Genomic DNA, 23,637 nt, shown 5'->3' on the forward strand with positions numbered 1-23,637 from the left:
CCCATCTCCGACTTGCTTGTGACTTTTGGACTTGGTCCCCTTGTTCCACAGGTACCCTCGACTGGAAATCCATCATTGTTGCATTGCTGGTTTGTGTCTTTCCTGCAGAATTCCCCTATCACGACTTCTATGTCCTTTGGGGAACTTTAGTGCACTTTGCACTCACTTTTCAGGGTCTTGGGGTGGGCTATTTTTCTAACCCTTACTATTTTCTAATAGTCCCAGCGACCCTCTACAAGGTCACATAGGTTTGGGGTCCATTCGTGGTTCGCATTCCACTTTTGGAGTATATGGTTTGTGTTGCCCCTATCCCTATGTATCCCCATTGCATCCTATTGTAACTATACATTGTTTGCACTGTTTTCTAATACTATTACTGCATATTTTGGTATTGTGTACATATATCTTGTGTATATTTGCTTTCCTCATACTGAGGGTACACTCTGAGATACTTTGGCATATTGTCATAAAAATAAAGTACCTTTATTTTTAGTATACCTGTGTATTGTGTTTTCTTATGATATTGTGCATATGACACTAGTGGTACTGTAGGAGCTTCACTCGTCTCCTAGTTCAGCCTAAGCTGCTCTGCTAAGCTACCATTATCTATCAGCCTATGCTGCTAGACACCCTATACACTAATAAGGGATAACTGGGCCTGGTGCAAGGTGTAAGTACCCCTTGGTACTCACTACAAGCCAGTCCAGCCTCCTACATTGGAAGTAGCGATGGGATAAGTGCTTTGAGACTACTTACCACTTTTGTCATTGTACTTTTCATAAGAGAAAAATATACAAAACAAGTTCAGTGTATGTACACCTAACCAAAAAGTTTTGCATTTCTTTTCTCACCTCTTTTCTAAAGTGCTGAAAAGTACCTCTAAACTTTCTAAAAAGTTCTTAAAAGTTTAAAAAGTTTTTTCTGTCTTTCTAAAAGTTCTGAAAACCTTTTTTTTCTCTTTTTCTGTCACTTAAAGGCCTCACTATCAAGGCTTCACAGTGCCAGATAGGGCAGGGAAAAGTGGTTTATCTGGGACACCTTGTTGGTGGGGAACAGATTGCACCACTTCAGGGGAAAATCCAAACTATTATAGATTGGGTTCCCCCTACTACTCAGACCCAGGTGAGAGCCTTTTTAGGCCTCACTGGGTATTACAGGAGGTTCATTAAGAACTATGGCTCCATTGCAGCCCCTCTTAATGACCTCACATCCAAGAAAATGCCTAAAAAGGTATTATGGACAGCAAACTGTCAGAAAGCTTTTGAGGAGCTGAAGCAGGCCATGTGCTCTGCACCTGTCCTGAAAAGCCCTTGTTACTCTAAAAAATTCTATGTCCAAACTGATGCATCAGAATTAGGAGTAGGGGCAGTCCTATCACAACTTAATTCTGAGGGCCAGGATCAACCTGGTGCTTTTATTAGTAGGAGGTTGACCCCTAGAGAAAAGCGTTGGTCTGCCATAGAGAGTGAGGCCTTTGCTGTGGTCTGGGCACTGAAGAAGTTGAGGCCATACTTGTTTGGCACTCACTTCATTGTTCAGACAGACCACAAACCTCTACTTTGGCTAAAACAAATGAAAGGTGAAAATCCTAAATTATTGAGGTGGTCCATATCCCTACAGGGAATGGACTATACAGTGGAACATAGACCTGGGAGTAGCCACTCCAATGCAGATGGACTCTCCAGATATTTCCACTTAGACAATGAAGACTCATCAGGTCATGGCTAGTCTTATTGTCCTTCGTTTGAGGGGGGGGTTATGTAGGAAAGTACCATCTTGCCTGGCATGTTACCCCCATTTTGCACTGTATATATGTTGTTTTAGTTGTATGTGTCACTGGGACCCTGCCAGCCAGGGCCCCAGTGCTCATAAGTGTGCCTGAATGTGTTACCTGTGTTATGACTAACTGTCTCACTGAGGCTCTGCTAATCAGAACCTCAGTGGTTATGCTCTCTCATTTCTTTCAAATTGTCACTAAGAGGCTAGTGACCAATTTTACCAATTTACATTGGCTTACTGGAACACCCTTATAATTCCCTAGTATATGGTACTGACGTACCCAGGGTATTGGGGTTCCAGGAGATCCCTATGGGCTGCAGCATTTCTTTTGCCACCCATAGGGAGCTCTGACAATTCTTACACAGGCCTGCCACTGCAGCCTGAGTGAAATAACGTCCACGTTATTTCACAGCCATTTTACACTGCACTTAAGTAACTTATAAGTCACCTATATGTCTAACCTTTACCTGGTAAAGGTTGGGTCATAAGTTACTTAGTGTGTGGGCACCCTGGCACTAGCCAAGGTGCCCCCACATTGTTCAGGGCCAATTCCCCGGACTTTGTGAGTGCGGGGACACCATTACACGCGTGCACTACATATAGGTCACTACCTATATGTAGCTTCACAATGGTAACTCCGAATATGGCCATGTAACTTGTCTATGATCATGGAATTGCCCCCTCTATGCCATCCTGGCATAGTTGGCACAATCCCATGATCCCAGTGGTCTGTAGCACAGACCCTGGTACTGCCAAACTGCCTTTCCCGGGGTTTCACTGCAGCTGCTGCTGCTGCCAACCCCTCAGACAGGTTCCTGCCCTCCTGGGGTCCAGCCAGGCTTGGCCCAGGATGGCAGAACAAAGGACTTCCTCTGAGAGAGGGTGTTACACCCTCTCCCTTTGGAAAATGGTGTGAAGGCAGGGGAGGAGTAGCCTCCCCCATCCTCTGGAAATGCTTTCATGGGCACACATGGTGCCCATTTCTGCATAAGCCAGTCTACACCGGTTCAGGGACCCCTCAGCCCTGCTCTGGCACGAAACTGGACAAAGGAAAGGGGAGTGACCACTCCCCTGACCTGCACCTCCCCTGGGAGGGGGCCCAGAGCTCCTCCAGTGTGCTCCAGACCTCTGCCATCTTGGAAACAGAGGTGCTGCTGGCACACTGGACTGCTCTGAGTGGCCAGTGCCAGCAGGTGACGTCAGAGACTCCTTCTGATAGGCTCCTTCAGGTGTTGCTAGCCTATCCTCTCTCCTAAGTAGCCAAACCCTCTTTTCTGGCTATTTAGGGTCTCTGTCACTGGGGATTCTTTAGATAACGAATGCAAGAGCTCATCCGGGTTCCTCTGCATCTCTCTCTTCACCTTCTGCCAAGGAATCGACTGCTGACCGCGCTGGAAGCCTGCAAAACTGCAACAAAGTAGCAAAGACGACTACTGCAACTCTGTAACGAAGATCCTGCCGCCTTCTTGACTGTTTTCCTGGTGGTGCATGCTGTGGGGGTAGTCTGCCTCCTCTCTGCACTAGAAGCTCCGAAGAAATCTCCCGTGGGTCGACGGAATCGTCCCCCTGCAACCGCAGGCACCAAAGAACTGCATCACCGGTACCCTGGGTCTCCTCTCAGCACGACGAGCGAGGTCCCTTGAATCCAGCAACTCTGTCCAAGTGACTCCCACAGTCCAGTGACTCTTCAGTCCAAGTTTGGTGGAGGTAAGTCCTTGCCTCCCCACGCCAGACTGCATTGCTGGGAACTGCGACTTTTGCAGCTACTCCGGCCTCCATGCACTTCTGGCGGAAATCCTTTGTGCACAGTCCAGCCTGGGTCCACGGCACTCTAACCTGCATGGCACAACCTCCTAAGTTGTCCTCCGGCGACGTGGGACTCCTTTGTGCAACTTCGGGTGAGCACCGTTTCTCTCCACTTCGTAGTGCCGGTTCCGGCACTTCTGCGGGTGCTGCCTGCTTCTGAGAGGGCTCCTTGTCTTGCTCGACGCCCCCTCTGTCCCTAGACGCAATTGGCACATCCTGGTCCCTCCTGGGCCACAGCAGCATCCAAAAACCCTAACCGCACGATTTGCAGCTAGCAAGGCTTGTTGGCGGTCTTTCTTCAGGAAAACACTTCTGCACGACTCTCCACGGCGTGGGGGATCCATCCTCCAAAGGGGAAGTCTCTAGCCCTTGTCGTTCCTGCAGAACCTTCAGCTTCTACTGTCCAGTAGCAGCTTCTTTGCACCCACAGCTGGCATTTCCTGGGCATCTGCCCATCTCCGACTTGCTTGTGACTTTTGGACTTGGTCCCCTTGTTCCACAGGTACCCTCGACTGGAAATCCATCATTGTTGCATTGCTGGTTTGTGTCTTTCCTGCAGAATTCCCCTATCACGACTTCTATGTCCTTTGGGGAACTTTAGTGCACTTTGCACTCACTTTTCAGGGTCTTGGGGTGGGCTATTTTTCTAACCCTTACTATTTTCTAATAGTCCCAGCGACCCTCTACAAGGTCACATAGGTTTGGGGTCCATTCGTGGTTCGCATTCCACTTTTGGAGTATATGGTTTGTGTTGCCCCTATCCCTATGTATCCCCATTGCATCCTATTGTAACTATACATTGTTTGCACTGTTTTCTAATACTATTACTGCATATTTTGGTATTATGTACATATATCTTGTGTATATTTGCTTTCCTCATACTGAGGGTACACTCTGAGATACTTTGGCATATTGTCATAAAAATAAAGTACCTTTATTTTTAGTATATCTGTGTATTGTGTTTTCTTATGATATTGTGCATATGACACTAGTGGTACTGTAGGAGCTTCACTCGTCTCCTAGTTCAGCCTAAGCTGCTCTGCTAAGCTACCATTATCTATCAGCCTATGCTGCTAGACACCCTATACACTAATAAGGGATAACTGGGCCTGGTGCAAGGTGTAAGTACCCCTTGGTACTCACTACAAGCCAGTCCAGCCTCCTACATTGGAAGTAGCGATGGGATAAGTGCTTTGAGACTACTTACCACTTTTGTCATTGTACTTTTCATAAGAGAAAAATATACAAAACAAGTTCAGTGTATGTACACCTAACCAAAAAGTTTTGCATTTCTTTTCTCACCTCTTTTCTAAAGTGCTGAAAAGTACCTCTAAACTTTCTAAAAAGTTCTTAAAAGTTTAAAAAGTTTTTTCTGTCTTTCTAAAAGTTCTGAAAACCTTTTTTTCTCTTTTTCTGTCACTTAAAGGCCTCACTATCAAGGCTTCAAAGTGCCAGATAGGGCAGGGAAAAGTGGTTTATCTGGGACACCTTGTTGGTGGGGAACAGATTGCACCACTTCAGGGGAAAATCCAAACTATTATAGATTGGGTTCCCCCTACTACTCAGACCCAGGTGAGAGCCTTTTTAGGCCTCACTGGGTATTACAGGAGGTTCATTAAGAACTATGGCTCCATTGCAGCCCCTCTTAATGACCTCACATCCAAGAAAATGCCTAAAAAGGTATTATGGACAGCAAACTGTCAGAAAGCTTTTGAGGAGCTGAAGCAGGCCATGTGCTCTGCACCTGTCCTGAAAAGCCCTTGTTACTCTAAAAAATTCTATGTCCAAACTGATGCATCAGAATTAGGAGTAGGGGCAGTCCTATCACAACTTAATTCTGAGGGCCAGGATCAACCTGGTGCTTTTATTAGTAGGAGGTTGACCCCTAGAGAAAAGCGTTGGTCTGCCATAGAGAGTGAGGCCTTTGCTGTGGTCTGGGCACTGAAGAAGTTGAGGCCATACCTGTTTGGCACTCACTTCATTGTTCAGACAGACCACAAACCTCTACTTTGGCTAAAACAAATGAAACGTGAAAATCCTAAATTATTGAGGTGGTCCATATCCCTACAGGGAATGGACTATACAGTGGAACATAGACCTGGGAGTAGCCACTCCAATGCAGATGGACTCTCCAGATATTTCCACTTAGACAATGAAGACTCATCAGGTCATGGCTAGTCTTATTGTCCTTCGTTTGAGGGGGGGGTTGTGTAGGAAAGTACCATCTTGCCTGGCATGTTACCCCCATTTTTCACTGTATATATGTTGTTTTAGTTGTATGTGTCACTGGGACCCTGCCAGCCAGGGCCCCAGTGCTCATAAGTGTGCCTGAATGTGTTACCTGTGTTATGACTAACTGTCTCACTGAGGCTCTGCTAATCAGAACCTCAGTGGTTATGCTCTCTCATTTCTTTCAAATTGTCACTAACAGGCTAGTGACCAATTTTACCAATTTACATTGGCTTACTGGAACACCCTTATAATTCCCTAGTATATGGTACTGACGTACCCAGGGTATTGGGGTTCCAGGAGATCCCTATGGGCTGCAGCATTTCTTTTGCCACCCATAGGGAGCTCTGACAATTCTTACACAGGCCTGCCACTGCAGCCTGAGTGAAATAACGTCCACGTTATTTCACAGCCATTTTACACTGCACTTAAGTAACTTATAAGTCACCTATATGTCTAACCTTTACCTGGTAAAGGTTGGGTGCTAAGTTACTTAGTGTGTGGGCACCCTGGCACTAGCCAAGGTGCCCCCACATTGTTCAGGGCCAATTCCCCGGACTTTGTGAGTGCGGGGACACCATTACACGCGTGCACTACATATAGGTCACTACCTATATGTAGCTTCACAATGGTAACTCCGAATATGGCCATGTAACTTGTCTATGATCATGGAATTGCCCCCTCTATGCCATCCTGGCATAGTTGGCACAATCCCATGATCCCAGTGGTCTGTAGCACAGACCCTGGTACTGCCAAACTGCCTTTCCCGGGGTTTCACTGCAGCTGCTGCTGCTGCCAACCCCTCAGACAGGTTCCTGCCCTCCTGGGGTCCAGCCAGGCTTGGCCCAGGATGGCAGAACAAAGGACTTCCTCTGAGAGAGGGTGTTACACCCTCTCCCTTTGGAAAATGGTGTGAAGGCAGGGGAGGAGTAGCCTCCCCCAGCCTCTGGAAATGCTTTCATGGGCACACATGGTGCCCATTTCTGCATAAGCCAGTCTACACCGGTTCAGGGACCCCTCAGCCCTGCTCTGGCACGAAACTGGACAAAGGAAAGGGGAGTGACCACTCCCCTGACCTGCACCTCCCCTGGGAGGTGCCCAGAGCTCCTCCAGTGTGCTCCAGACCTCTGCCATCTTGGAAACAGAGGTGCTGCTGGCACACTGGACTGCTCTGAGTGGCCAGTGCCCGCAGGTGACGTCAGAGACTCCTTCTGATAGGCTCCTTCAGGTGTTGCCAGCCTATCCTCTCTCCTAAGTAGCCAAACCCTATTTTCTGGCTATTTAGGGTCTCTGTCACTGGGGATTCTTTAGATAACGAATGCAAGAGCTCATCCGGGTTCCTCTGCATCTCTCTCTTCACCTTCTGCCAAGGAATCGACTGCTGACCGCGCTGGAAGCCTGCAAAACTGCAACAAAGTAGCAAAGACGACTACTGCAACTCTGTAACGCTGATCCTGCCGCCTTCTTGACTGTTTTCCTGGTGGTGCATGCTGTGGGGGTAGTCTGCCTCCTCTCTGCACTAGAAGCTCCGAAGAAATCTCCCGTGGGTCGACGGAATCGTCCCCCTGCAACCGCAGGCACCAAAGAACTGCATCACCGGTACCCTGGGTCTCCTCTCAGCACGACGAGCGAGGTCCCTTGAATCCAGCAACTCTGTCCAAGTGACTCCCACAGTCCAGTGACTCTTCAGTCCAAGTTTGGTGGAGGTAAGTCCTTGCCTCCCCACGCCAGACTGCATTGCTGGGAACTGCGACTTTTGCAGCTACTCCGGCCTCCATGCACTTCCGGCGGAAATCCTTTGTGCACAGTCCAGCCTGGGTCCACGGCACTCTAACCTGCATTGCACGACCTCCTAAGTTGTCCTCCGGCGACGTGGGACTCCTTTGTGCAACTTCGGGTGAGCACCGTTTCTCTCCACTTCGTAGTGCCTGTTCTGGCACTTCTGCGGGTGCTGCCTGCTTCTGAGAGGGCTCCTTGTCTTGCTCGACACCCCCTCTGTCCCTAGACGCAATTGGCACATCCTGGTCCCTCCTGGGCCACAGCAGCATCCAAAAACCCTAACCACACGATTTGCAGCTAGCAAGGCTTGTTGGCGGTCTTTCTTCAGGAAAACACTTCTGCACGACTCTCCACGGCGTGGGGGATCCATCCTCCAAAGGGGAAGTCTCTAGCCCTTGTCGTTCCTGCAGAACCTTCAGCTTCTACTGTCCAGTAGCAGCTTCTTTGCACCCACAGCTGGCATTTCCTGGGCATCTGCCCATCTCCGACTTGCTTGTGACTTTTGGACTTGGTCCCCTTGTTCCACAGGTACCCTCGACTGGAAATCCATCATTGTTGCATTGCTGGTTTGTGTCTTTCCTGCAGAATTCCCCTATCACGACTTCTATGTCCTTTGGGGAACTTTAGTGCACTTTGCACTCACTTTTCAGGGTCTTGGGTTGGGCTATTTTTCTAACCCTTACTATTTTCTAATAGTCCCAGCGACCCTCTACAAGGTCACATAGGTTTGGGGTCCATTCGTGGTTCGCATTCCACTTTTGGAGTATATGGTTTGTGTTGCCCCTATCCCTATGTGTCCCCATTGCATCCTATTGTAACTATACATTGTTTGCACTGTTTTCTAATACTATTACTGCATATTTTGGTATTGTGTACATATATCTTGTGTATATTTGCTTTCCTCATACTGAGGGTACACTCTGAGATACTTTGGCATATTGTCATAAAAATAAAGTACCTTTATTTTTAGTATATCTGTGTATTGTGTTTTCTTATGATATTGTGCATATGACACTAGTGGTACTGTAGGAGCTTCACTCGTCTCCTAGTTCAGCCTAAGCTGCTCTGTTAAGCTACCATTATCCATCAGCCTATGCTGCTAGACACCCTATACACTAATAAGGGATAACTGGGCCTGGTGCAAGGTGTAAGTACCCCTTCGTACTCACTACAAGCCAGTCCAGCCTCCTACAGTCATGAAGCGCTATGATTAAAATAAATTTTTCATCCTGAGCAACTTTGCCCAGTGCCACACACTGTTGACCATATCAGCTCTGTGAGGATTGAAGTGATGATGGCTGGTCACAGCAGGTCACTGTTGCACTTGTGTGGTTCGTGCTGTAATCTTCAGTCTAGGGCAATCGGACATCTAAAGTTCAACTTGGCATATTGTGCCTGCTGCCCCGTTGCTCCCTGTAATGCTGCCACAGCCAGGATCACGCAGCACACCAATTAAGGTGCCAGTGCTGGCAGTTTTTAGTGTCAAGCACACAAAGCGTTCTGTCCCTGGTGTAATCCCTCTATGGACTTTTAACCACGCCCATCAGTTTGGTTGGTTTGTGGGCTTGCCTTTTAAAATGTTCTTGATTTCATTAGTTAAAGGCATGCATACGTCATGCCTTTTCCGGTGTTTAGCCCACCTCGAGCTCACCGGCCAACTACTGAAAACATACCAGGCTTGATGTTTTCCGTATGGTTTCTGGCCTACTTTTTCTTTTTATTTCGTAAGCAACGTGATCTCGCTGGGTAGTAATCAAGCAGTTTTTCTTTTTATTTCATAGGCTGCGTGATCTCACTGGGCAGTAATTGAGCGCTTTGCATGACATCAACCCTTTTAAATGGATAATTGCACTTTTGCCGTTTACATGGATATTTGCACCTTTGCCAGTTACATGGATAATTGCACTTTTGCAGATACGTTTCACTGTGAGCAAACTTCTGTTTCCTTTAGTGTGTCTGCTTCGTGCTTATGGCGGCCGTCGGCTTGCTTATGTGAAACTGTTTTACTTTTCAGTTTATGTGGCAAGAAAAGTCTGGTTAGGAGTTTAAAACGTTAATAGCTCTAACTCGAGCAAACATGAGACCCATTGCATTGCAAATGCTTGTTATTCAGTGCTGCCAAAGCACAGCAGCATGTGCACATTGAGGTCTGACAGGGATTGCAGTTGGTGGTGGGCCCAGGGTGCAAGTGTGCGAAAGGTAGAATGAATTATGTCTGTCCTGTTCAGTTCAGTGTGTGTGAGCTGTTAAAGTATGCTATGCAGTTTTAATTTACTCCATGCCACGACGTCGCATTACACTTATCCTGGAATTTCCCAGCCTGACTGGCCCCAGCTTACCCTTCAGCCCGCTGTGAACCACTATTATCCAATGGGAATGATGATACTCCTTGGTGAAAAGCATGTCTGCACTGCTGACATCCTTAACATGATGCATGCAGTCTTCATGCCTGGACCTGGGTGTGCCATCCTCTGAAGAGATATACCAGGCAGACATCCGAACCGAAGGAGAACATGACAGGTAAAATGTATTTTTAATAATACCTGGGCCCACAGTCCAGGAGAGAAAAATTCAGTAGACCCAGCCCTTATGAAATAAGGGCTAGTGCTAAGTACCGGAAACCACCAGGACAAGTTAAGCAATGGTCGAGAGTCTGAATTTATCTTAGAAGTTTAAACAATTTGCGTTGAATCCCTTTCCATACCTCGGATTGATGACGTGACAATGATTGCAGGTGCACGCGGTTTAGTAAAATTAATCTGACATCTGCATACCATCAACTTGAATTAAATCCATCTTCTAAATATCTCACTACTTTTGTGTCCCTAATGGGAACTTTTCAGTTTAGGATGAATCCTAAACTCTTGGGATTGCGTCAGCCACTTCTGTTTTTCAACGGATCACAGAGGCAGTTCTACATGGAATCAAATAAGTGGACACTTTCCAAGATTACATCTTTATTGCTGCTAAGGATATTCAGGAACATGACAAACTGATGCAAGCTGTACTGGAAAACTGGTATAATGGCTAATATAAATATATGTGAATTTGCGACGTCAAGTATTGAATATTTAGGCCATGTTATTTCCGATCAGGGGAAATAACCATGTTATGTGTCGGCTGAGGCTATAATGAATGATCCTTTGCCAAACAACAAGGAGCATGTAGTTTCCTTTTTAGATGTTTTTGAATTCTATGCTTAAGTTTATCAATAATCTTTTGACCAAAACTGAAAATCTGAGAGTTTGTTAAAAAAAAGAAAAAAAAAGTTTTTTTCTGGGATAAGAAATGTCAAACAGTATTCGCGACACTAAAAGAGGAAATTGCTCCTACTAAGATCTTGCCACCATTTGATCCTAGCAAGGAATGTGTAATTACTGAAGATGAAAGTAACACTGGCCTTGATGCTACAATTTCTAAAATCATTAGAGAAGAAGAGAGAACAGGTTTTTGCGTCTACAGCATTGCATGACAATGACAAATATTTTCAGCAATTGAAAAGGAACTGTTAGCCTGTTGCTGGGCGGTGGAACGTTTCAAGTGTTTTTTTGAGTTGAGAAGGAAATTTACAATGATGACAGATCAAAGATCTTTGGTATATATACTGGGTGGGTGTGTTGTTAAAGATCACACACCAAGAATAGCCAGACTAAGTTCTAAGTTGTTACAATATAATACTGATATGCATCATATTAATGTTCGGAGGAACATAAGAGTTGATTATTTTTCTAGATCATCAATGTTGTTGAGTCACGCTTCTGGTCAAGAAGAGGACAATGAAGAATGTCTGTTTGCGGCTGATGATGTTTGTTGTGAGTGTTTTTTCTGTTGAAGAATGGTTTGAATTTTTGTCTTTGGGTGAAGATTTGGTTTGGGTACAAATATATTTTAGAGAGGTGGGCAAATGCTGTGACACACAACAGGAAAATGAGGAGGGACAGAAAACAGTCAGTGGACTGGTAAATGATCATGCAAGTTGGAATCTTAATAGAGTGGTGAAAGTGAGCAATGAGCTTGAAGTTCGTGTCAGTGCAAATGGTAAAGTACCTGTTCACATACAAGATGAATCTCATGATCTGTATGACAAAAGGGTTAGGTATCAAGATTTCTCTAATAACAAGAATGTACTATTGATTCTTAAGAGCAAAAGAGTTGTCAGAAAACCAGCAAGGTTTTGCAAGTAACAATGTTAATGAATGACTAATAAACAACTGACAAGCAGTATTTCAATCAGTTTTTTTGTTATGTTTATTGTTATCAAATGCCATTATCTTTGTAATAGTAATTTACATTCAGAGTATTAAATGTGTTCTTAACATTGAACAGTAATTTTTCTTTTCGCGTTTTTCATACATCTAAGAATTGTTGTTTAAGGAGGAAAGGAAGATTTTGTGGTGATGTTGTCTTTAACCCTGTCTGTGTTTAACATTTTACATTTATTTTGTACCTATGGGATGCAGTATATGTTTTTGACAGTTGGTTCCTGGAGCTGCTTGGGGCTTGTGGTGAATAAAGGTCGCATCACCTACTGACTTCACTAGTGCCTAGAGAACCAGGGTCCAATCTCTGCCTCTGCCCAACATCCTGTGGTTCTGGGTAATCATCTAATCTTAGGGTGACTAGACAGCTTGGTTTTTCAAGGACTGTCCTATCGTCCCAACATTTTAAAAAAATACATCTGCTGGTTTTGAGAAAGTCAGTGAGCATTCATATTTACCACTGTGCTGTGAAGGCTCATGTTTACACCAGCCCTCTCACCACACCTGGGACAGAGCTTACTGCTGCGCTGTCTGGCGTCAGTCATGCAGCACAGCAGTATTTAATGAGGTGTGGTGAATCAGTCTCTATTGGGCCCATCACCCAAGGGTGGGATCACAAACTATCTGCCCTTGGAACAAAGCTTTGAGAAGGAGTCAAATAGATAGATAAGATAGTTAGATAGATAGATGTTGGTACTGGTCAGAGCAGTGCCAACATTTAGTCTTATTTCAATGTCAATGGCTGCCATCTGTTTTTTTGTACTGAAAATCTGGCCATCCTTCCTCCCTCTGCCTACTAAATGTGTAACATAATCTGATTCTCTTGTAAAGTGCTCCAGTACGCTTGAACTAAGATTATGATTTATAAACGTGCAAATAAAAAAAGAAACCCCTAACCTGCCATTCCTTTTAAAGACCGTGTACCTCAGTGGATTAGAAGACAAAGGGGAGGCTAGAGTGCCTCACCTTTGTAGTTGTTGTGGTCGCTTGTTCCACTCTGGGCATAAATGTTGTGTCCTCTGCAAATCTATCTGGCTCTGACACAGAAGTAGATTTTCAGCAGTATGCTTTGTAGGTGTCGTGTGCTGAGCTCCTTTGCTGGACTACCAGATATAACAAAGAAGGAACTCGCACTGGAGTGCACTATGAGGGGCTCGCACTGGTGAGTAGTGTAAAAACAAGAAACTGGTGTATAGAAGGAGAGGGGATATTCGTGGGCAATAACAAGCGGTAATGGTGGGTAGTTTGAGAGTCCTTGCCAATGGCGCAGGCCCCATATTATATGGGCTCCTGAGATCTGACTCCATCAATAATTAAGGGTTCGAGACAAACAGTCATCCCAGGGCCAACTCATTTGTTTTTCCTAGACCTGGATGATTGAGTTAGCAGATATGCCCTCATATTCCAAATATAAAAGATAAACGCAATGCACAGCTTTCCGTAGTTTGTATTTCAATGCCAGGCAGATATCATTGAATGTTTGGACATGCATGAAATAATGCTTTAATGCCTGTAAGGCCTAAACATTCATTGCTTTGAAGTGGCAGGTGGATTGGCAAGAACATGTAGTTTACATATAAAACATTATGAATCATATGTATGTGCATCTACACTGCAAAGATTGTACTTCAGTTATGATAGCAACAAAGTGGTTTTGAAAACTCTCCCTATGATGAAGTGACATCACTATCCACAATAGTCAGCCACCACCTACTTTTAGGACATATTACCTGTTTATAAGGTTTAAGGAAGGGGGCCTCGGTTATCAGCGCTCATCGGGTGGCTATATAGACCATTAATAAATGAGTTGCTTGTCCATGGTCCTGAAGTCTGGGATATGCAGTAATTTCCAAAACTTCTCCATACATTTTTGGCGTGACTCATGGAATACCTCCTCCCACACTCTCCTCATCTCAATGGACGTGCTCATATGACCCTGTGGTCTGCGACCCACCAATAATTTGGTGAACCTGGCACCCATGGTCACTGTCACGGTTCTTCTCACACTGGTGCTTAGAATGAGAAGCTGATAGTGATAGGCAGTTTAGAAGCTTTCACTAGTGGGACTTGAGAGAATCCAACACTAGGGGAATAGAGGGCGAACCTGTCACTGATATGCAGTGTAACATGCTGAAGGCCTTGCCCTGGTGTGCTCTACAAGGGGAGTGCAGGAGTTGAGCTCCACTAAAGCAGGATACTCCCAAAAATTTCGAAAGCCCTCCACCTCGAAACAGTCATTTTCTGAAAATGAGACAACGATCTGGAATGCCATACCGACATCCGATAGCCCACGCCACCGCCACTTTTAAAAGGGAACTTAAACAGCACAAGTTAAAACCTCTCATAATGTGTACCCACCTCTTGTATCTGGCCTCCTCAAACTGCAACACAAAGATACCAAAACCTTTCTCGAGTCCACTGCCTGCACTGATGCATTTATAAAGGATTTAAATAAATAAAAACGTGAGGATGTGTGGTTACTTGTGAAGGGCTTCAGGTCACAGAGCTAAAACTTAAGATTTTTTTTTATTGAAAAAAGATTATTGGTCCGAGGCTGGTTTAAACCCAATTTCTCACGCACTCACTAAAAACACTGCAAGGTGGCTGTAGTCTCCTGTTTCACACAAAAAATGGCTTAAATTTGGCAGCCTGACTGGTCCCTACAGTGTGCTTTTTACATAAACATACAATACAGTCCGCTCACTGCCTCGTGTTTTAGGATTCATCTAGTACTGTATGCCACTTGGGTGCTGTCTCCCCCTCACTCGTAGATCAGTTTCAGGTAGTTTGCTTCAGCACAGTTCCCCCTCCGGTCAGCAGAGGGCAGTGCTCGTGAGCTACGAGTCGGAGTGAGTGTGCAAGGAAGGCGAAAGAGGCACGCCCAAGAGGGAGGCGGTGAGGTACACACGGCAGTGAGGTACCGACGCACCCGCAGACATGGCTGTGAACCTCAGCAAGAATGGTGCGGCCCTGCAGGCGGCTTACGCGGATGTACTCAGCGAGAAGAGCGGGACCGACTGGTGAGTGTGCCTTCTCCCCTGCTGGCAACCCCCATGTGTTTCTACCGACGCTCCGCTCATGCACTTTACTTTGAAACCCGTGCTCAGCCTCTGCCCCTGTTGTCTCACACCCTGCCCCCCTCTTTTACCCACGCACAATCCCGACAGTGTCCCCGACTCTCCCCCTTCTGTGCCCGTTGTGTTCCTCCGACCTCACCTATGCCCAAATGCTTTTGCTCCATTGTATTTCCCCTCCTCGCTGACGCTGTTATTCTTTCATCCGAGTCCCAACAGGTGAGACCCCGTGCCTCCCACTGACGCCTGTCCCGATACCCCGCTTCTTACCCACCCGAGCCCCTCACTCCCTACCGTAAGGTTTCCTTCAAGTTGCTTCTGCTGTACCTCTGCTCTTCTCACCCCTCGTAGGACGCCCCTCCCACTGCGCCCCATCCCTTTCGAGCAAGCACGAGACGACTTCCCCACCTCTTTCCCCCTCAAGCGCAGCCCGCTCCCTAATGCCACCTCTCTTTACCGCCCCAGGAGCAGCTTTTCTGCCTCAGTGTAGGCCCCACTTCCGGGTGAGAGAAGGGGCAGGCCCTCGGAGAATAGAGCGAACTATAGATGTCCTTAGCATCACGTATGTCCCCTCTGTAACCCCTTCACCACCTTCCTGTCTTCAGTGGGATCGGTAGTGGCAATCACAGACTGCTGACTACGAAATACCGCCTGGATGTGGCAGTCAGTCGCGCATGATGTTTTGTCTGGTTTCATTCAGCAGGTTAGGTGTATTTGAAATACTGAAAGGACTGGGAAGAGTCAGTCATAAATCGGACCGGTACTTCTGAAATGGTGTCAGAGTTGTGGCATTTTCACACCATCTTTCCAGTGTGGGTGCGGTGAAATGTACTGTCAGTCAAACTGGCCGGTGCTCTGAAGGTGCGGAGGGACTAGGGAGAAGTCAGTCAATCATAAATTAAAGACACGTTTGGAACGATCCAAACAAACGTGTAGTAGAAGCACACACGAGATGCCATGTAGTAACCGCCTTACAAAATATATCTCTACTTTTCGTGTCCTTTGCAGTACAGCTCCCTGAAGCGAAATATCTCTTTCGACCGCTTAAACCAGTAGGTCGGGCAAGGAGTCCAAAAGAGGGTGCGTAGCCCCTGTCGAATCTGCTCCTTCGTAAAGAAACCTAGAGATACCCTTTGAGATGAAGTGTGGGTCTGTCAAACCCGCCAAATTCATTTCAACCCTTTAATCATGGATGCTGGCTACGTGGGCTTTAGCTTCCCTTTTCTTAGTCAGCACTGCAGCTCCCCCTTGCTTCACAACCACATTTTGTGCTCAATTTCCTGTTTTAGTCACAACGAATGCAGCTGTTCACATTTTCCTGTGTCCATATAAGTACCGTAACTTGTCTGGTGTAGCAATTTCATTAAAAAAGGAAGCTACTAAAATTCTCAGAGTGTAGTACAGGAGAGGAAGACATTGGGAGAAGCGATACCTTCCACCGAGAATTGAATCGTTCTATTTATTTCAGTATACCGTCTATTGTTGTGCATATTGTTGGGCGTAACGCAGGTTTCCAAAAATCTACGATATACATTACTTGATTTGTTTTGTTCACTCACGCCGATAGTCATGTTTTTCTTTTGTATTTCACACCTGTACTCTGATTTGTACACGTGCAGATAAAGAGATCTGGCCAGGCGTTCTCCCTTTTTCGTGTTAGAATAAATATTTTAAGTTGTACATTGTCTTGTGTGATCCAGTCAACACATTTTCAGATTATAGGTGCGAGTAGCTAACTCACTTTTCAGATTTCAAGCTGTAACATAATAGAGTAACTGCCCAAATCTGGGGATATTAGGCCGTGACATGGCAGCTGTGAGTAGACCACCCGCGTTTCAGACCTCCTATTGCATGTCTGAGTTTCTCAACAGCACCATAGAGCTCAAAGTGGCCCATGTCCGTTTATGTCCAAGGATGCCAGTGAGCCACCCCCACAGTATTGTTTTGTCAAGCTATCCATATAAATTGAGGTGTGTGTGTGTGGCACTGAGGGAAATGGGGAGGGGGGGTAATAATAACGGAATTTTCCTTTTCTGTTTTGGGGTTTCTGGATCTCTTGAGTCTTTTATACCTTTGACCTGTTGGGAACTTGGATATGAATGAAAGTTCAGTCAATGATTTAATTTCACCCGGTGGCAACACATGAGTAAAATAAGTAGAGAGATGGATCTTCCTCCTGCCCCTTCTCTCTGTCCCACATGCCCCGTACCATCATACTATACTGCCAACCCCAGTGGTCGTATGTTGTGAGCAAAATTCATTGACAATATATTGATGCTGTAAAAAAAAAAAAAACATCTGTAATACATTTTGCCTTGTGTACTCCCCAGTACGTATAATCGTGGGTCAACAACTTGATGAAAATAAGCATGAGTGAATGCAGTGTAACATGTCAATACTTCACATATCCTGATTTTAATGTTTAACTTGTTCATTTAAAATAGGCATTTCTGTTTCCTTTTATTTGTTCTTTAGTTTGTTCATATACATATGCTGAGCAAGTTACACAACATATGTTTGAGTATGTGTTACTACATATTTCACCTCATTACTTTTCGATTAGTTGTTTACAATAGCTATGTGATATTACTCTCATTAATTTATTTTCACCATCTGCAGTAATTACATTAGTGACAGTAGCCGCACTACTTGGGTTGAGCTGGTTAAACTTGAGTTTGAGTGCATCATGTAACTTTCACAGCGATAGGCTTCGTTATGCTTTGATGACTGCAAGATCAAAGCTGTTGGTCATTGGGAAATTGGAATTAAGGATATGCGAATTGTATTCTTATCAGATTAACCAGATTATCCAGGGTTCATGAAGTGACCAGTCTCCCAATTCTCGAGTTTTTTTTCCTTTCCCCCCCCTCATTTGTTTTTCTAAACTGATTTAAGGCGCTTTCTTGTACAGCACGAGAGTCCCGCATTTTTCCACAATGGTTGGAGTCATGCCAGATCCTCCGGGTATTAACAAGAGGAAATTCACATGGGATGTATATGCATGCAGTGACACTAAAAATAATTATTTACCCAGTCAGTTGTGAATGTGAAATTTTGACAATCCCCTTCACAGGCTATGTTTATAAAGATCACAGTGGTCGGACCTCGTTGTCTTTTCTGATTAGTTGTGTATGTTCGTATTGGAACTTTATTGCAAGTTTGCTTCTACTCTGCCAAGTTAAACACCGTACCCTCATTTACGCAGCTAACTGTAGATCCTGTTACCTTAAAATGCCCCATTTTGTATCAGTACTTTAGTCTCTGCTTTGGATATATTCTATTTATATGACTGTTGGGTCTCTGACTTTATTTTTTCGTTCTCTGTTACTTATTGCATTGTTTTCATACACCAGTGTAACTGGTTGTAAAGCAGGACGTTCTATCAGTTTGTTTTCATGTTGGAAATTTCTGTGTAGGTTTCATTGAATATATATGCTACGCTTTTCAAAGGACGCCACTTGGTCATTTCGTTGGATATTTAGGTATTTAAGTCATACCAGGAGACAAAAGTTCTTAACCTATCTGAAAACATTGATTAGAGACGTTGTGCTCACACAAGACACATATCAGTTCCCTACAGTGTGTCATGTGTCATTGAAATGGGATTGAACACAGCATTTGGTCTTAGTTTTGTGCCTATTAAAGTTATATCATGATGCTAAAACCCCAATTCCTCCGGGAAATGAGTAAAGGCAGGTGTATCCATTATGTCAAAAAAGTAACCACTATGTGCTTGTACGGGGTGAATTCGTCTTTTTCTACAGCAGATAATCTAATTTTAGGTGTGAGTTGCTTCGGGTCACCCGTTCTTAAAAATGAAATCAGAAGTGAATATGTTTACTACAATGTACATAAGATTTTATGCAGTGTTAATAATAATTATGCTTTAAGAGCCTTAGCATCCCCAGATATGTGAAGTATGCTTTCATCTAACATGCATTACGAACTGTAGGGTTGAGTCGCTTTACTAAATAATGTTGCAGTAACTCAGTGTCCCAGTACTACAGTTATTGAAATGGAGTGTGGTTTCAGAATCCAAAATTACTCCTGAAAAGGAAGATAGACTTTTATAACAGTGCAGTGCAGCCTCAATCACTGCATTGTTTACCACACTGGCCAAAAGCCTAAAAGGATTAATACCAAATAAAGGAACTTGTTGGGCAGTTTAAAAAAATAAATAAATAAGTGGGCAACTAAAGTAAGCACATTAAAAAAAAAAAAAAAAAAACAGTAGAAATAAAAGTTTGAGACATTTTCATGAGCGTTTCAGATTTTTTTTAAACACTAAACCTAATCTAAGATAGTTTTAGGTTTGAATATGTTATTTAAGCAACAGTATCTATACTATAAACAAGATCAAGAATTACCCTGTTCGGGAACCAGATGACCTTCCAAGTTTTATTCAAACTTACAGGGCATGCTGAAATCACTAAAACTAGTTACATTCTGTTCTGTAATTAGTGACCCCAGTTGCGTTGTTCTGCATGTGTATTATTCTTGATTCCAATAGCAGAAAATACCCTACCTTACAAAAAGATTACCGTGCTGTGTTGCCCTTTTATGCAGTACAAATATAATTTAATAAAGTCCTTGCATCAGATTAGGCTCTGCCTGCCCTGTCACAATGAATCCTCATCTAACTAGCTTTGTTTAAAAAAAAAAAAAGAGAAGGATGGCAGCCTCAAACATTCTTGCGCGTGCCACACTTCTGTTATGCCTGGTTCGCAGTGGTGCTGCAAAGGACCATCTCAATTGATGCTTCTTAATCCATACTTTAAGGTGCCACGTACTTTTCAGAATATTTCTCCTATGTCAATGTATCAGATCTCCAGCAGCATGAAATGTGTATTCACCAACAGTTTTGTCTCTTTTTTCTTTAAACAAGAAAGAAATACTTGATGGCAAGATGCCAACCGATATTTAACTTTCTTACCTCTCGTCCTCCTTACCAGTGCTGATGCCTAAGAATAACCAGTACTTTTGGTCTCGGTATATGAGCTTAATTTACATAGAATTTCAATAACGTTTAATGCCTGTTTCAGACATAATCGATACTTGAGCCTGACCTGCCCAAGTGTTCAGAGTTGATGGAATATATTTGAATAGATTAAATTTATAACTTAATGTTGAACCTGAATTTGGCTTAAATCAGCAACAACTCTTGGGCATTATTAAAAATGAAATAACATAAATATTTTTCCCTGCTAAATTCCCCTTGTTGGGGTAGACCTTATACCATCTAGGCTGACCCCTCAGGTTTTTGACTCTTTATTCTCCCAAATATACGGGAACATTTGAAGACCCTTATCGAGCTTTCCCTGGTAAAGTAACCAACCCTGAAAATCCATCGGTAAACTTCAGAGTACCAAAATCAGTGAAGAGCTGCACAAGCCAAACTTCCAGCGGTTCCTGTGTGCCTTCAGTTTATCTCAGATGTTTTACTGAATTGGCCACTTGCAAAATTATGCTAGTTTCTTGGGTAAGTTTTGTTAATGTAAATTTTCTTTTTCCTAGTTATGCCACTCTGAACACTGGTAAACTAATCTCAGACCATCTTGTGCCACATTTCCCAGAACATTTACAAGCAAAGCCCAAAAGACATGATAGTGTGAGAAAAATGAGTCGTAAAATCGGCCAGTATCAGAACCTTAACTAGACTTACAAACACAATTTTAACAACTGTAGATCCTAAAAAGTGTTTTTTTTGCAACCCAAAAATAATAGAACACAGGGCAATTAATTTGTTACTACCCTGCCTTCCACAGGTCCATATTAAGCCGGTTCAATGATTAGTTTGTTCTGAGTTTTAAAATAGAGTAGGAATATCCATAGCACTGCAGTCCCTGCTGTCCACCTGCCAGTTCTAAATGGCATATACCATCGTATAGTTAAACCACCAATACTTCCTTACAATTTTTTTTGCTTATTTAGTTTAACTAGCAGCTTTACATCTCTGAAATTATGATGTTGTATGAGTTCGGATGGGAACGTTTGGTTAATAGCCTTGTGAGGCTTGAAGAATAAGTGCTTATATGGGCCAAAGACCTGGGTGTCTCAGTAGAAGGCACACATTTTGTTTACTCTCCAAATTACCTTGTATTCTTTTAATAGGCTACTTAGAACTTGACTATTTGATAAGCTCAGTTGTTAGAGATCCAGTACAGAAGTGGACTCCCCGGAAAACATGTTATTATTCTGTTCTCTGCCAAACAAATAGTGATCTGAGTAAATAACACACTAACTGAGGTGTTAAAACAAGAGCTTGTTCACTCTTTGAATTGTTTCTCCTTTCCGTATACCACTGATAGAACCTTACACAACTGCAGATCACACTCCTAAACAGTTTAATGATGTACGTCACCCCTTGGCATTACATTGTGTGGTTCTGAAAGTCCCAGTGATTAGCACTTTGGAGCACCCTGCCTTTTTCATGATTTTTTACCCTCTTCCATATCTGCTTCCAGAGATTAAGTATGGCGGCTAACATCGTGTATCTTAGACGTTCATACACTTAACCGTGTGCATGTAGATCGCTTACTTGGTGGCTTGTCAAAAGTTTGTGATACAGATGAGCTGTTTATTTCTAGGGAGGCTGGATGTGCATCACATCAGAATAAGAACTACCCCCAAGTCCCTTTCTAATGAATTCTCCCTCCAGAGACATCAGCAAAGTAGAACTGCCCACGTACAGTTTTTTTCTTCTGGTAATTTTCTTGGCATCTTGTGAAACACAGAAACCCTTTTGCCATGGCGTTCTGTCCAGTTTGCTTGGGAAGACCTCAAACCTGATACACATGGACCGGAGTTGTTAGAACCATTTTAACTTCCCCATTGTGTGATTGCAGGTGTGTTGCTTTCAGTGATTCCAAACGTCCTTTAAGTATCGGACCCCTTTTCCTAGTACTTTGAAGAGTAATGGAGAGCCAATATAATCTTAAAGAGAGATCACAGTGAGACACGTGGTGCTTGCTTCCTTTTAACTCTGTCAAACGAGACACATCTATTTTGAATGGTATCGGGATTATGCTACAGCATTTAAAAACTCTTTGAACAAATCCAAAACAGTAGGGTTTCTCGCTAAACCTCTTATTTGGAAAAACAAAAAAAGCTTGTGGGAGTAGTTTTACTTAAAATAGCTAAATACTACACTAAACCACCTACGTCTAAAATGTGCTGCCTGTTTACTAAAAATCCCAGGGATGAGTCAATAAAACTGATTATTAATGTTCTGTGCATGTTGTTAGTCACCACATCGGACCGTTTTCTAAGTAAAATTGTCTTCCTGATGTCTCCGTTTCCGTGAAATAGGAAAACAGATGCAGAGCCACGGAAAGAGAAGAGGGGAAGGGGAAAACCACATGTTCATCTCAGAGCAGCAAACCGTGTCATCCTTACAATGGGGTGCACATGCATTTTATACAACAGTCAGTTAATATTAGCATAATTTGTTAAACATCTACTGAACCACACGCAGCTACGGTGAGGAAGAGCAGGTTGGCAGGTTTGCAGAGAGGGAGACATTAGTCTACTATTCAATGTGTGGAGCAGTAGGGATGATGGCACAGCGAGCCACGCAGGCTTGGTGGTGGGGAGGGGTCATATAGGGGTCTCATTAACTGTGAGAGAACTGTGTTATAATCAAGCCGGTGTGGTGTGTGATTGATCTAACGTACTGCCCTTGTGTGTCCGTATGTATGAGGATCGTGTACAATACTGAGCTGCATCCTCAGGGGAATGAGTGTCGTTCTTGGCTCTTAGGTTGATCACAAATATGTCCCATGTCTCACAGCCCTACTGGGCCAATCTCCTATGTCTTAAGGAGCGCAGCATGCTCACGTCAGCCTGGGCCTATTGGTGCAGAGCTTTGAGTCATTTCGTGGTATCTGGTGTTGCGGCTGCCTTCCACTGCATTGCTATAAGCTGCTTCAACAGCACAAATGTCAGGTCAATAAACCTGTGGCGATGTTTGTCCCCTTTTGCTTTGGGTGTAGGATTTAATGCATGTCCCTCTAAATATGCGGTTATCTCTTGCCAGGTACGGGGGGACAATCCCAAACCATATGGTAAAACCCTGCAGCCCACAGTGCGGGCATTCCAGAGTCGTTAAGGGGAACATATGTTTAACACGTTGGGAGTATAAGTATGTTTGGTGCGGATAATTAAATTGGGTGAATCAGAATCCAGGGTTTCGTGAAATCTCCTTTACCTGTTGTAGGGCTGTCAACCAAGACTTTTGGGGCAAGGGCATTGGGAGGACTCCCTCCATATCAGTGTTGGCACTTGCGGATAAAGTTACATACAGCAGGGAAATAGCATGTTTTTGACCTAACCCAAGTAATATTGCATGGAGGTTTGCTGACAGTGGTGGCTCTGTGTGACCTGTTCTCCACGTAATCATGCACTACCTGACAAATGGCATGATATGATAAGAATTGCCCAGGGCCTATAGTACTGGTCCCCATAATGTCCTCATAGGACATCAAAGTCCCACCTTTAAAGAAGTCCATGACTGTTGCTAATTCTGCAGCAGCCCATAGGGTCCAGTGAGGATGCTCAGCCAGGGCTTGTGCACATGGTATTTGGGTCACAGGGTTCAGTGGAGAGTAGGGTAGGAAGAGGGATTGGCTCTGCACAAACCCAGCAAACGCAAGCTGTGGTCCTCCGGTTGGAACCCTGCAGTGAAGGGTGCTTACGGTATGACAGCCAGGTAT

General features: G+C 44.2%; 1 protein-coding gene and 1 long non-coding RNA gene across 5 annotated transcripts in view; one reads left to right on the forward strand and one right to left on the reverse strand.

Annotated features, from left to right (window-relative positions):
• LOC138265991 (uncharacterized) overlaps positions 1-15,288 on the reverse strand; it is a 94,730-nt gene extending 79,442 nt beyond the window's left edge. Inside the window, exon 1 of the long non-coding RNA XR_011199447.1 lies at positions 15,221-15,288. This is a non-coding gene — a long non-coding RNA (uncharacterized lncRNA). The remainder of the gene's footprint in view (positions 1-15,220) is intronic.
• The window catches only part of DBNL (drebrin like), a 137,507-nt gene continuing 128,552 nt past the window's right edge, over positions 14,683-23,637 (forward strand). For 2 of the 4 annotated variants that reach the window (XM_069214242.1, XM_069214243.1), the window contains exon 1: positions 14,683-14,872. In XM_069214242.1, coding sequence (XP_069070343.1) covers positions 14,790-14,872 — 83 coding nt within the window. In that variant the 5' untranslated portion in view covers positions 14,683-14,789. The remainder of the gene's footprint in view (positions 14,873-23,637) is intronic. The other 2 variants (XM_069214244.1, XM_069214245.1) reach the window with 1 other exon arrangement.

Source organism: Pleurodeles waltl, chromosome 11 (genome assembly GCF_031143425.1).
Source record: "Pleurodeles waltl isolate 20211129_DDA chromosome 11, aPleWal1.hap1.20221129, whole genome shotgun sequence".
NCBI lineage: Eukaryota > Metazoa > Chordata > Amphibia > Caudata > Salamandridae > Pleurodeles > Pleurodeles waltl.